The sequence below is a fragment of the Rattus norvegicus genome, chromosome 7 (genome assembly GCF_036323735.1).
Source record: "Rattus norvegicus strain BN/NHsdMcwi chromosome 7, GRCr8, whole genome shotgun sequence".
NCBI lineage: Eukaryota > Metazoa > Chordata > Mammalia > Rodentia > Muridae > Rattus > Rattus norvegicus.
Genome location: NC_086025.1, coordinates 107146672 through 107160416, shown reverse-complemented (window position 1 = coordinate 107160416; position 13745 = coordinate 107146672). Strand labels below are relative to the sequence as shown.

The window sequence follows — 13745 nt, the reverse complement described above, 5'->3', positions numbered from 1 at the left end:
TCAGCTTTGATGTCTCTTTAAGCTTTTGGTTTTTTTAAGTTTACTTTTTAGAAAATCTTTTTTATTGTATTTTATAAGAGCATTGGTCTGGAGTAAGTAGTAGAGTGTTTGCTTAACATACTAGTCTGTGTGTGGCCATAATTTCAGCTCTTATCACCCCATCCCCCAAGAAAAAGTATTGGATTGAACAGGTTTAAAATTAAAACACAGTCCTTTGCCACAAACCTAATTTCAGAATTTCAAGTTTTCGATTTCCTCTTTGAGAAGCTTTAAAATTTGTTTTAGATTAATTTATTTTATGTGTATGAGTGTTTTGTTTCTTTATGTCTGTGTACCAGATGCATGTCTGGTACCTGAGAAGAAGGTATTGGACCCCTGGAGTTGGAACTACAATACACATTTAATTTTTTAAAAAATAGGGTCTATTGTATTATTCAGGCTCCTGGGCCTAAGTGATTCCTGATACCCAAAGTCCCCTGAGCACCATAGGTGAGCACCACCATCACCACTTGGCTTCTCTGACTACTTTGGGGTACAGGTTTCTTTCATTTTTCTGTTGTCAAGAATCAAATGATACTGTGTCTTACTTAGAATTCCTTAGTGGTTTAATGTGGGGAGGAAAGAGAAAGCTGGAATGATCAGAAGTACACGTAGGAATCCAGGAGCCTTGCTTAAACTCACCAATTTTCTAGAAGCCTTCTTTTTGAGTCTCATTGTAGGTAAATAGTCATGTTGTCTAAGAACAATAGCAGTGGTTCCCACCCCGCCTCCTCACTCACCTTGCCAATGTGTGTAGTATACAAAGGTGTACACTGTGTTTGGAGGCCAGAAATCTATGTCTCTTTTCTTAGCTTAGTCACTCTCTACTCTACTTTTTCACACAAGGTCTTTTTGTGTTAAGAGTTTTCTCGATGTTAAGGAAGAACTAACAAAGTGAAAGCAACCCAGCATGAAGGCAGTTTCTTTTTGGAAAAAGGGTGTCCGGTGACTTATACAGGGCTAGTAAGCACACAGCAAAGCAGGAAGTTCATTTAGTTTTTGATTTATAGTGTTCCACTATATTGTTGGGAGCTTGACTGTATAATTTGATGCTATTTGATAGTTCATAGGGTAAAGGGGAAAGAAAGGTATGATATAGATTCAGTTAGGAGTTCCAGGGATTGAGCTAATAAACATGCACAGTAGCGTTTCATTCATAAGGTGATAGGGGAGATTTACAGAATATTGGCTTTTGGTGGGCTAGAGAGAAAAGAACTCTTTGAACACTGATTCGGCTAGACTAGCTGTCCTTCATTTCTACCTCCACCTCTGGCTTTTTATGTGGCTACCGGGGACCAAACTCAGGTGATTATGTTTGAGTAGCAGATGGATACTTTACTTGAACTCTCTGTATAGATGACTCTCAAATGCACAGATATGAACCCATCTCCACATCTGCAGTTCCAGGATTAAAGACATGTACCACCACACCTGTAGTATTATTGTGAGTCTCACAGGTACTTCACATGTTCTTTGTTGAATATCTTTAAGTTTTTTTTAACTTATTGGAAAAATTCAAATATCCTTTTGTGTAAAGAATTTTCATTGTAAGTTACTATTTTTCCAATCAAGTTATTTACTTAGTTTTTTTGTTGTCTTTTAAAAATGATTTATTTATTTTTATTTTATATGAATTAGTGTTTTGTCTACATGTATGTGTGTGTGAGGGTGTCGCATCCCCTGAAACTGAAGTTACAGAAAGATGTGAGCTGCCAAGGGTATTGATAATTTAACCCATGTCTTCTAGAAGAACACTTAGTTAGTTATCTTAACTGCTGAGCCATCGCTCCAGTTCCTGCTTAGTTTTTTTTTCCTGCTTAGTATTTTAAAGTAATATTTTAAATTAATTCTTTTGAGAATTTTAAACAATGTATTTGGATCATATTTAAGCCCTGTAGCAATTCTCAGATCTACCCCCATCTTCCCACCTACCCATCTTGGTGTTCACTATGTTTCTCCTTCCTCTCTTCAACACAGTAAGTCCAATTTGTATTTACCAAATATTCTTGGGTGTGGGGCTTGCCTTGGAGAGTGGCCAACCCATTAGGTGTCATACCCTAAAAGAAAATGGACTCTCCCTCTAGTAGCTATCACATACTAATACGTCTTCAGCTAGGAATGAGGAATGCCCATTGCTCCCTGTGGTGGTTTGAATATGCTTGGCCCAGGGAATGGCACCATTAGGAAGTGTGGCCGTGTTGAAGGAAGAGTGTCACTGTTGGTAGGCAGTGAGACCTTCCTTCTAACTGTGTTGGAGCCAGTCTTCTCCTAGTGGTCTTCAGATGATGATGTAGAACTCACCAGTGAGTTGTTTGAGATATGTTACTTGCTTTCCAGACAGTGGAAGATTAGATTTTCATTTTAATAGTTGTCTAACTTAATGCTAGACACAGAACCTACTCTAAGTAGTCATAGTCCTTGTTGACTCTTGCCAAATTTGCTGTTGTCTGTGCTACTAGCAATTACAGTACTGTGCCCAATTGTGCACAGAAGTGCCATACCCACCCTTTCTCCAGTCTGTTCTTTCTTTCTTGGTTCTGTCCAGTCCATGCGTATTCAGTCTCATTAGTCTTCAGTTCTTTTGCATGTTTGAGCATATACATTTATGTTTTTTTTAAATACAGAGTATCCCCTAGCCATCATTTATATTTTGATTTTAAATTTAACACTACATCTTGGAAATCATTAGTATAGGAATTTTAGTGATTTGAAAAAGTACAGCCTCCATAGACTCATATATTTGAATACTTAGTCATCAGAGAGTACAACTACTTGAGAAGGATTATGAGGCATAGCCTTGTTGAAATAGGTGTGGCTTTGTTAAGAGGAAGTGTGTCACTGGGGGAGTGGCTATTATGGACAGTATTGCCTTAAATATGCCAACTGTTTATTTGGATATGTGTTTTCAGTTTCTTGGAAATTTTCACTGCATGGTGGAGTTTTTTAGGTCACATAGTGAGTGGTTCTGTTTACCAGTTGAGATCTGCATTCATGTTCACTGTGCTGTTTACACAGCTTTTTATGTGCATAGCACAAGGGCTTTTATCTTCTGTATCCTTGCCAGCATATGTGGTATCTTTTCCAAAAATTAAATTTCTAATAACTTAAGGAGTTTCTGAAATATTAAAGGGTGTTGGTTCTTCTTCCTATGGTTTATATGTCATATTTATTTTTTTGTTTTTGTTGTTCTTTTTATTAAATTTAAACTTTTAAGAGCTGAGAGGTGACTCAGTGGTTAAGAGCCACTGTTCTTCCAGAGGTTGTGAGTTCAGTTCCAGACAACTACAACCTAGTATTCCCGGTAGCTTACAACCTTCTGTAATGGGATCAGATGTTCTCTGGTGTGTCTGAGAACAGCTACAGTATACCCCTTAACATAAATCATTCTTAAAAAGAATTTAAACTTTTAAAATAAAATATAGTTGCATAGCTTTTCTCCATCCCTGTGCTCGCTCCAACCCTTTCTATAACCTCGTTCTCTCTCAGATTGATGGCTTCTTTTCTTATTTTTACTATTACATATAATAGTTTCTGAGTCTGTTTAGTGTGGCTTGTATATATATAATTTCAGGACTTACTATTTTGTATTAGATAAGTTAGGGTGCCTTATCCCTTGTTTAGTAGTCACTAGGTACATGTAGTTCTTTGTTTCTGAGTGGGAACCCCCCAAGAGCAGATACATCTACAACACCGTTCCTACACCTAAGGCCCATGGAACATTTGGAAGAGGGGACTGAAAGATTGTTAAGAACCAGAGGAACAGGAAGTCCATTGTCAGGAGTGATAGGGAAGGTTCACCATGTCTGAACAGTATGGCTGCAGGTGCTTATGTACATTGCAATGCAGAGGCCAGAGCAGGGTATCTGTGTCTTTCTCTTACTGTTTTACACCTTATTGTCTTGAGACAGGTTCTCTCAGGGGTTAGAAGGTGACCCTTTGAGCACAGAGGATTTGTGTGTCTCTGCTTCCTAATGCCAGGGTTAAAGGCATGTGTAGCTGTGCCCAGCTTATTACTTGTGTGCTGGAGATTTGAACTCAGGTATTCATGACTGCAGATCAAATTGCTCTTACCCACTGAGCCATCTCCTCAGCTCTTTTTGTTTTACTGGTTTTAGTTGCCAGTACTTAGTGTGCATAAAGTCTAAACTTTTATTTGAAGAAAGAATGTTTACTTAAGTTCCTGAAAAGTAGGCAGCAAAGTAGTAAGTTTGCTTTTTCAGTAATACAGTCCTGTAAATAAAGAATAGGTTAAAAAAAAGGGGGCGGGGGGTTGACATTGTATTATTTTTAAATAAGTCAATGAAGTTTTGACATTGTTAAATAGGAGACCTGGTCCTTAAACAAATTTTTTAGTAGGCATTTATGGCTCTATTATCAGGCCTTGGGTGTAGAGAGAGAGCACAGTGATTGTGTGGGGTGCTAAGTCCCTATTCTCCTTAAATACATACAGAATGTGCATATAGAAAGGTGACTAGAGAACAGTGTTTGTGACACAATTATTGGATTGTAATTGCTATTCATTTTATACTGAAAATATTTTTTTCCTTTTCCCCCCTCAACAGAATATGACAGATACCTAGCATCTAGCAAAAGAATGGCAGCTGCTTATCTTGACCCAAACTTGAATCACACACCAAGTTCGAGTACTAAGACTCACCTGGGTACTGGCACGGAACGGTCCCCTGGTGCAATGGAACGAGTATTAAAGGTCTTTCATTATTTTGAAAGCAGTAATGAGCCAACCACCTGGGCCAGTATTATCAGGCATGGAGACGCTACTGACGTCAGGGTAAGTCTGTCTTCTCACATGACCCCTTGAAACAGTTATGTTTCAATGGCATATAGCTCCCTACCCCCCAAAGTAAAAGACAAAACAGTTTTTATTTAATGTCTTATGTAACTTCACATATTGCAGAAATGTTAACCTTTTCTTTCTGATATATACTCAACTGTCTAGGGATTGAAGTAGTCAGTAGAGTATTTGCCTAACAGTGTGAGGCTTTGTGTTTGATTCCCCAGCACTTGGCAAGTAGGACCCTTTTAATATGTAAGTATTGTTTTCCTAGGAAAATCACATTTTAATCATGTACTGCAAGTTTTGTTTTCCCACCTAATTATTTTAACCCTTGGAAAGGTACAGGGAACCAATGTAATTGAAATAATCTCTAATCTTGTAAAATTAAATGATTTTTCTAGGAAGTGTAAATTTGGGAGTGTTCCTATATTTTCAGATTTCTATCTTTCTTTAGAAACCATTGAATATGTGTTTCAAACACTGTGTTATGCTGTAGTGATACAAAAGACCTATATTAGTCAGCTTTCTGACACTGTAATAAAATTTCTGATCAGTTAAGGTTGACTTTTGGCTCCTGGTTCTGAGGTTATAGTAATGAATGTGGTCTTATTGCTTTAAGCCTCTGGCAAGGCCATATAACATAGTAGAGACACATGGTGCAGACCTTTCTGTCTCTGAACTAGGAAGCAGAGGAAGGAAGAGGCAGAGACTGCTGTGATCATTTCACTCTCCTCAGAGATGCTCTGGCTATCTACAGATCTTTCATTAGCCTTTCATCCTACAAGTATCCCTACCCTAGGCACTAACCATAGCAAGCACCTGCTTTTACAGCTTAGAATGTGTAGATCAGAGACATGGCATAGTGTAGAGTACTTTCTTCTAGGGTGTACACAGGCTGGTGGAGTGCTGGGAAGCTTAAGTAGCACTGCAAAGGTCCTGGATTTTTAAGGGTGTGAGAGCTAGAGACTTATGGAGGAGACTGGCAAGACAAAGGGGAAAGTGTGTTTCAGAAAGTTAGATGTGGGGCTGGGGATTATAGCTCAGTGGTAGAGCGCTTACCTAGGAAGCACAAGACCCTAGGTTCGGTCCCCAGCTCCGAAAAAAAGAACCAAAAAAAAAAAAAAAAAAAAAAAAAAAGAAAGTTAGATGTGAGTAGGTAGTATAAGGATTTAGAAAATGGAGTCAGTGTGGATTTCTAGGAGGCATTTGTTTTGGTGAGGTGTGGAAGATTCCTCTTCCCACCCACCTCTTTCCTGTATTTATTCTTAGAGAACAGGAATTTCTAGTGACAAGGTTAGCTTAGACAAGTCTTTCTCTCTTTTTCCTTTTAACTATAATTAAATCAGTTTATTTAGATTCCTTTACTGTTTTATTCAAATAAAGAAATGGATAGATTTAAGGCTAAGTTTTTTCGTGAGTTATTTTCTGTTACCTCTCTACAACCATTCTATTGATGGACTTTGTAGATGGATTATTAAATTGAGCATGATATGGAGGAAGTACTCATTTCAGTGATATGGGGGTGTTAGGGACAGTCTTTCCTATCTTTCCTATCTCCAGCTTTGTGAGTAGCACCTCAGTATGAGGAAGCCTCTTGTCTCCTGGTATTGTGATATGTAAGATGGGCATGTGGGCATTTGCAAAATATTTGAGTGCTCAAATGGTAACTGTTAGGTGTAAGCTGTGTATCCAGCTATGATTAAAAATAGTTCTGACATGTTATTTTGTTCAGCCTTTAAAAACTGAGGCACCCCTGTTGTCAGGTAGCATATACATTGTTCAAAACTTCAGGCAGATCTCCTAGAGACATATCTGCGGTCAGTTCCGAATAGGAAACATTAACCAAAGCTGTGCAGTATTAGAATTGTTAATCTAAGAACACTGTAGTGATATTGTAGAGTAGTGACAAAGAAAACTTTATGTCCTCCAAACCCAGAAAAGAATTCTTATCCAGAAGAAAGAAAACCTAGTATCCATTTTCCCCATGTAATAGCAGACAGAGGAAAATGCCATTAAGAGCATCTTTACAATGCTTAAGGAAATCACTGGTCTCTCAGAAACTGACACCAGATGAATTGTCCAGTCAGGATTCTGACATACCTTGCCTTAAGAGGAACAATGACGTCAAAAGTAAGCAGTACAAGGCTTTCTGGGGAGAACTTTTATATGGTATAAAGAACACGTACAAACTGAGCTGTGAAGAAAGTGAAGCCTCTCTCTGTTTCTTTTTGCTATTCTGTTGATCTTTGATGTTGTCTGAATGGTTTTGGGATCCCTGAACCACACCTGTATAAGAAAGCAAACTTAATAGATAAAGTTATGTGTATGTGCTGTCTCCTTTACATACAACTTTTCTTCTCTGGGTTCCCACTCCCCAAGATGTAATACTGCTGAAATTATTCTAGCTAGTCATCCTTCAGTGATACAAGTGAAATGAAAACTTGCATTTATAATCCAAAGCTAGAAATGGCTTACATTTTGTTAGGAGGGTATATGGAAAGACAAGACTGTACAAAAGCTAGACCACTTATGCCAGACAGTGCTATGTTGTAAATACAAAGGAAATTTCTAAGAGATAAAAGGCCTAATTCCAGTTAATGCAAGAGTGATAAGACAGTAATGCAGCTTTATTGCTAAAAAGGAGGAAATTCTAGTGTCCTGAATAGAGGTCAGTCAAATTAGTCAATAACAGTCCCTCAAGACAAACCTCAATCCAGGTTCTGTGGAGGTTGAGGAGAAGCTACCACTTTAAAGCATGTCCACAAACACACGTAGTATACATAAATAAAATTAAACTCAAAGAACATAGGACCAAACAGAGTGTATACAGCTCTGGCAGAGGACTATTGGTTTACAACCACATGTAACTCTAGCTAATGGATCCATCGCCCTCTTCTGGCCTCTGCAGGCACCTGCATTTCTCTAGAGCACTTTGAGTGCCTAAGGAAACATCACTTTTGTCTTGCCAAATAAAACGGAGTTTCTTTTCCACTTGCACAGATGACATTGGCTACTTTGTGCCTGTGCACACTGGGCCTCCTTGACGGAGGTTTCCTTCCCCTCCTAGTTTATGTTTGAAAGAAAGTGAGTAGTTATATTAACCTATAAATCTCCTCCTACAGCCTCCAGCGTTTTAGATGGGTGGGGTTGAAGTAGGCTGGAGTTTTGCTTTATTTTAATTTCAAAGTGAAGCTTGATGAGAAAATACCCAGTTTAGTCTTTGAGTTTTGTTCTTGCCACATTCAAAGCACGTTAAACTTTTAACTGCATTGATCACAGTTGGGGTTCAGGGTTCAGCAAGCTTCACGAGCCAGTTGAGAATGGCTGTTATTATTTGAGCCTGTAATTATAGGTAAGTAAATTCATGTAGTTTGCCAAATGGGTGTTTGCAGTTAGATGAACACTAATCTAAGATTGTCTCCTTCTTGGTGGAAAGAGTAACATTAGTAAACATTAGTAACATTTGGTGACTACATTCTTATTAGAATGGCTAGAGGTGTGTCTGTGTATAGGGGGGTTGGTGGGGAAAATATGAATGAGAATATGAGTATGAGTTCTGTGAACAGAGTTGTGCTGTGTTAAAAATGATGGAGCCAGAGGGACTTTGGGTCCAGTTCCCTGAATTCCACTACATACTTGGAAGATATTCTGCAAGCAGTCTAAGGTTTGCAATGTTTGCTGGGTATCGTCTCTGCTAATTCACCAGTCAGAACTGCATAATTTCTTTCTGCTAGAAGAATAGGTGGGTGTATGTTCAAAATGTGATGGTTCTTGAATGCTGACTACTGTGAGTCCAAATACTTTAGGAATTAGAAAAGATTCCACATGTCCTAGACTTTGGACTTTTTTCTAGAGAAAAAAGTGAAAGGGTTGGTGAGACAGTCAAAGCTTAAGAACATTGGCTGCTCTTCCAGAGGTCCTGAGTTCAATTCCCAGCATGGTAAACCATCATGGTAGCTCACAATCATCTGTAATGGGTTCTGATGTCCTCTTCTGGCATGTAGGCGCACATGTAGACAGAGCATTCCTACATTTAAAAAAAAAAAACTAAATAAAATTTTAAAGAAGAGAGAGATAGATAAAAAGGTGAAAAAGAAAGTGTTATGAACAAAATAGAGGCCGACTGTTGGTGGCACACACTTTTAATCCTAGCAGAGGCAAGTGTGCATCTCTGACAGAGCTCGTTCCAGGATAGCTAAGGCCAGAGAGAACTTGTCTCAAAAAACAAACCAAAACAACAAAAAAGAATAAAGTTGAAGAGAATATGTTAGGGAGAATGTGAGGTGGCAGAGCATGGAAAAAGGGAATTCTTTCTCACTGTGGTCCTTGATAAGATATTTCTCAGCCAGTAAAATGAGCCAATTCAAACCAGATTTATATATATATATATATGTATATGTATATATATATGTATGTGTATATGTATATGTATATATGTATATATATATATGTATATATGTATATATGTATATATGTATATGTATGTATATATGTATATATGTATATGTATGTATATATGCAGGTTTATTGGGAAGTTGCTCTTGGGCAGGCAAATTTAGTGGCCCTAAGGAAAAGAGGTCAGGGAAGTCACATAGGAAAGGTGAGAGGGGAGGGGGAAGAGAAAGAGAGAAAGTGTGCTCCAAGAGAACGGTGGGGAGAGAGAAACCAAATGCAAAAGCAAAGAACTTCTAGGGAAGGACAGATGAACCCCTGGGCTGGAAAGTTCAGGGTTGAGGGCAGGCCAGTTAGGGACTGAGGGATGCTGGGAGAACCTAGAGGCCAAGTCTGCTTTGGTATATAAAAATATGCACCTGAAACCAGTCTTGGACAGGGAGATTCTGGCCAATACAAGACTAGTTTCTAAAGAAGATCCTCATTCTAAGCCCCAGTGAGTTGGCAGAGTACCTAAAGTTGGCTCAACAAGACTCTTTCAGACTTGTGCTCTCCAAAGTCCAAACATAGCACACATGTGTCATTATGTCTTTACGTTTGTGGTGATTTGTTACAGCACTAGTAGGGAACTAATATAGTGGCTGTGGGCCATCCAGAGATAAAGTTCTTTGCTTTAGAGGGAGTTTTAGATGGACTTCTGGGTCAGGTGTCAAGTCTGGAGCTCTGTATCCTTATTGTGGGATAATTAGCAGAGTGAGTGAGATAGGGAAGGAAGGAAAGAGAAACGCACTGAGATGAGATCACTGCCCATCCTAGAAATAGACTAAGGTGAGTAAGGTGAGCAATGTTAACAGGGGCTTTTGGTAGTTTCTGTAGTAAGAAATCTAGAAAATAAGCATGAGAATATGGGGAAGCCTTTCCCACACAAAAGCTGATGCTTGTTTGCATGTGTTATGCCTTTCTCTTGACAAACTCAACCTTCTGTGGGTAAGAATTGCTTCTTATCACTCATTATGTTCCTAATAATACACATAGCGAGTGGGTGCTGTGGATCTTCAGGGAGCTAATATTCAGCAAAGAGTGAGTTAGTAGAAAGGGAGGGGGTGTCTTCACTTCTAACAGTCTTATACCTAAAAGATTAGCAAGTACATCAGACCAGGCAAGATCATAAAGAAAAAAAAAGAGAGGATGAGAGCCTTGTATAATTAGGGAAATGCTAGTTATGACAGTGTGCACATGGTAGTTTCTGTTTTTAGCCTTGTTCTTCACATTAGCAACCATCTTAATATTATGTGTTGTTAAGGTAGAATGAAAGACAGTTGCTAACATTCTGTGTGAAGTGATTGTTTCATTTTGTTGGTGTATAGTTTGTTGTACTTTACATGGTATTTAGTTTCAGGGGCTACTTTTGTCCTGTGCTGATGGTATTCCATGAATGACAGCAGCTAGAAAGATGTTCAGTGAGTACTGTTTTGTATTTCTACCTTCTGCTCTCACCTATGACAGCCCATTAGTAGTGAGTGACTTCATGCACCCAGTGCTAAAGTTTTCTCATGAACGTTGTTCTGTTTTCATCCTTAAATACTCCTTTCTTCAAATGTCTACTGTGAGTATTTAGTCCAGAGAACTCCTGGTTTTGAAACTTAGCATTAATAGGGAAATGGAGTAAGAATATGGAAATAGGAGTAAGGTTTTATGCTTCCTAGGCCTAGATGGTTAAAGGTAAAGCTAAGAAGTTAAAAGTTGATTTCAGCTAATTTCAGTGGCACATTCATAAATCCACTCTTCACAATTCCTGTGTTCCAGAAACCTTGCATCTGTGTTGTATCATGGTGGGAGCATTGCAGAGCAGCAGTGCAGTGTCTTGAGAACTTACTTGCCAAGCAATTGTAGACTGTAATTTAAGGATGAAAGCCGTATCTGTTTCCGTTCTAGCACCCAAATAAGTGACACAATGGCCTATTAGGTTTATTAACAAACTTTAAGCATTGTGACTGGGTAGATAGTCATCTATTCTAACCCTCTAAGCTATCTACTTCCCAGCCACAGGCCCCATGTAACTTGCAGATTGAGTCTTGCCCTGCTTAATCTGTTCCATGTGTACCCTCATGGTGAATCCCTTGGCAATCTGCTTCTTGATTCTTCCTGGACATTTCATCTCATGAACACCTCTTCTCTTCCTTCCTCTCTCACTTTGGGGCCCTCCTCTGGGATTAGAAATCCTGCCTTCTCTGCTGAGTCATAGGGTGTTCAACTCTTTATTAACCAATCAGAGATAATTGGGGGAAGGAGGCATGCTTTACTCAACATAGATACAGAAGATGGTTCAATAATCACGACAGTACTATCTTCCAGATTGTAACTAGATATCTGGGCACAGAAAACAGCAACTGAATATAAAGTATTAAAAACCATCCGCCAATAAGCAATTGTCAACAATACCTGAGTTCTCCAGAGCAAAGTATTTTTTGGTTTTCAGATTTACTCATTGGGTTACTGAGTAACCCAATGCAAAGTCAGTAGCACAGTTAAGAACTTGTGACTTGGGTAGTCACTGTGTCAGTTGCTACCCAGAGAAATTGGTAAGCAATTTTTAGAGTGAAGAAAATGATGGGCCATGTATAGAAGCGTGATGAAAAAACAAAAAGGAAAAAAAAAATGAAATCTCTGTATGCCTGCTGTATTTGACTGATTCCTGGAGAGGGAGAACTCTGTGATTTGACAAGAGGCTGTAGTGTGGAACACTTTGTTACTGTAACACAGGCTGAGGTCCTTTTGGGCTTCTTCAAGCAACATGACCAAATTTGGCCAAGCTCATTTTCTGCTCCATAAAACACCAAGACTAGATAGAAGTCTACTTTCCCCCATTGTTCACTATAAAGCTGGGCTAAGCCTTTCACTATGCCTGATTTGCTACAGGTGGATTCCTGAAGGTGTCCATGAGTTGCAAGGATATGAAAGTAACCATGAGTTGCAAAGCTATGAAGGTGGGACAGCACCCATTCGAATGGAATTACCCATAGCATGTTAATGATGATAGATACCAGTGTAAGAAATAATTTGTGCTTTTCAGGGCCTTACAACTGATAGATGAGCTAAGGAAAGATATACTTGGTGAGCACGAAAGTGTGATTAGAGCTGGGTTGATGCACGTGTGTGTGTGTGTGTGTGTGTGTGTGTGTGTGTGTGTCTTAAACAAGAGACAGCATGCTTGTATGATTGAGCTGAAGGAGGTGATGTGGCACTTGTGATATTCTGGGGTGAATCATGTTGGTATGCATACACTGGTGTAGAATTAGCAGAATTAGGCATGAGTGCCTTTGGGAATGAAAGAGTGTCAGCTCCTTATAGTGGAAGGACTCATAGGTTGGTAAACAGGAGATTTACAAGTGGCCTTTGATTCGAGAGAGTCACTAAGGTTAGTCTATATTCTTTTCTTTTCCTATTGGAAAACCCCATTCATTAAATAGGATTTAAAATTGTAACTTGGGCTGAAGTCAGCTGACTGGCCGGCCACTCTGTGTCAGGATGACCTTATATGGGGTGTAGTTTGTCCTGTGGAATTCTCCAGGTGTTGCATGATTTCCACAGAGGTCTGCAGACTGAAGACATTCTTTCTGTTTTGATGAGAATCCATCTTTCTTATGAACCTGTCTTGGGTTCTTACAGTCCAAGACTCTTGATATTTTGTTTCTTCTGGTACCATGTCTAATCCCTCTTGTCTCTTCTATTCCATACTCTCTGTCACTCCTTGAATCGATCATGATCTATTCAGTGCTGAGAGGTCTGAGAGGAAGCTAGCTGACTGATTCATCCACTTGAGTCTCAGAGCATGCCTTGCACAGGTGCTATGGCACAGAACAGCACACACTTCTTCACTGTACCTAAAACCATTTTTTAAAAAGATTTGTTTATTTATTTATCTTATGTATGTGAGTACACTGTAGCTGTCCTCAGACACACAAGAAAAGCAACAGAGCCCATTACAGATGGTTGTGTGTCTGTTGCTTGGATTTGAATTCATGACCTTTGGAAAAGCAGTCAGTGCTCTTAACCACTGAGCTATTTCTCTAGTCCACTTCTAGCAATTTTTTAATAGTGCCTTTTCTTTTTTTCTTCTTTTTGTCTTAGAGAAGGTTAAAGGTCTAGAAGATGGCCCAGTGGGTAGCAGTGCAAGCATGAGAACCTGAGTTCAGATCCCTAATGTCCATGCCAAAAGCTAGGCATAGCTGATGGTGTCTCTAATAAAGTACTAGGAGAAGAGAGAAGCAGGAGAGAAAGGCAAATCCCAGCAGCTCTCTTGCTAACCACTGTAGTTAAAACAGTGAGAGACCTGGACATAAAGGAATGTAGGTGGGGGAGGGGAAGGAGTAGGTGGGGAACAACACAGAAAGATACTCATTTTTCTCTGGCCTCTGTATGCACACACGGGTACATATACACACCCATGCAAGCACACAACAGTTATAAAATAGAAGGCTGATGTGAAAGCTTGAATAAGAATGGCCCCCATAGGCTC

General features: G+C 39.2%; 1 protein-coding gene across 19 annotated transcripts in view; it reads left to right on the top strand.

Moving 5' to 3' along the window:
• The window catches only part of Ptk2 (protein tyrosine kinase 2), a 205136-nt gene that overhangs the window by 60449 nt on the left and 130942 nt on the right, over window positions 1-13745 (top strand). For all 19 annotated transcript variants that reach the window (XR_010052943.1, XR_005486550.2, NM_013081.2 and 16 more), the window contains one exon: window positions 4602-4828. Coding sequence is in view for 17 of the 19 variants with exons in the window: in XM_063263051.1 (XP_063119121.1) it covers window positions 4602-4828 (227 nt within the window). In the remaining 2 variants the exon portion in view is untranslated. The remainder of the gene's footprint in view (window positions 1-4601; window positions 4829-13745) is intronic.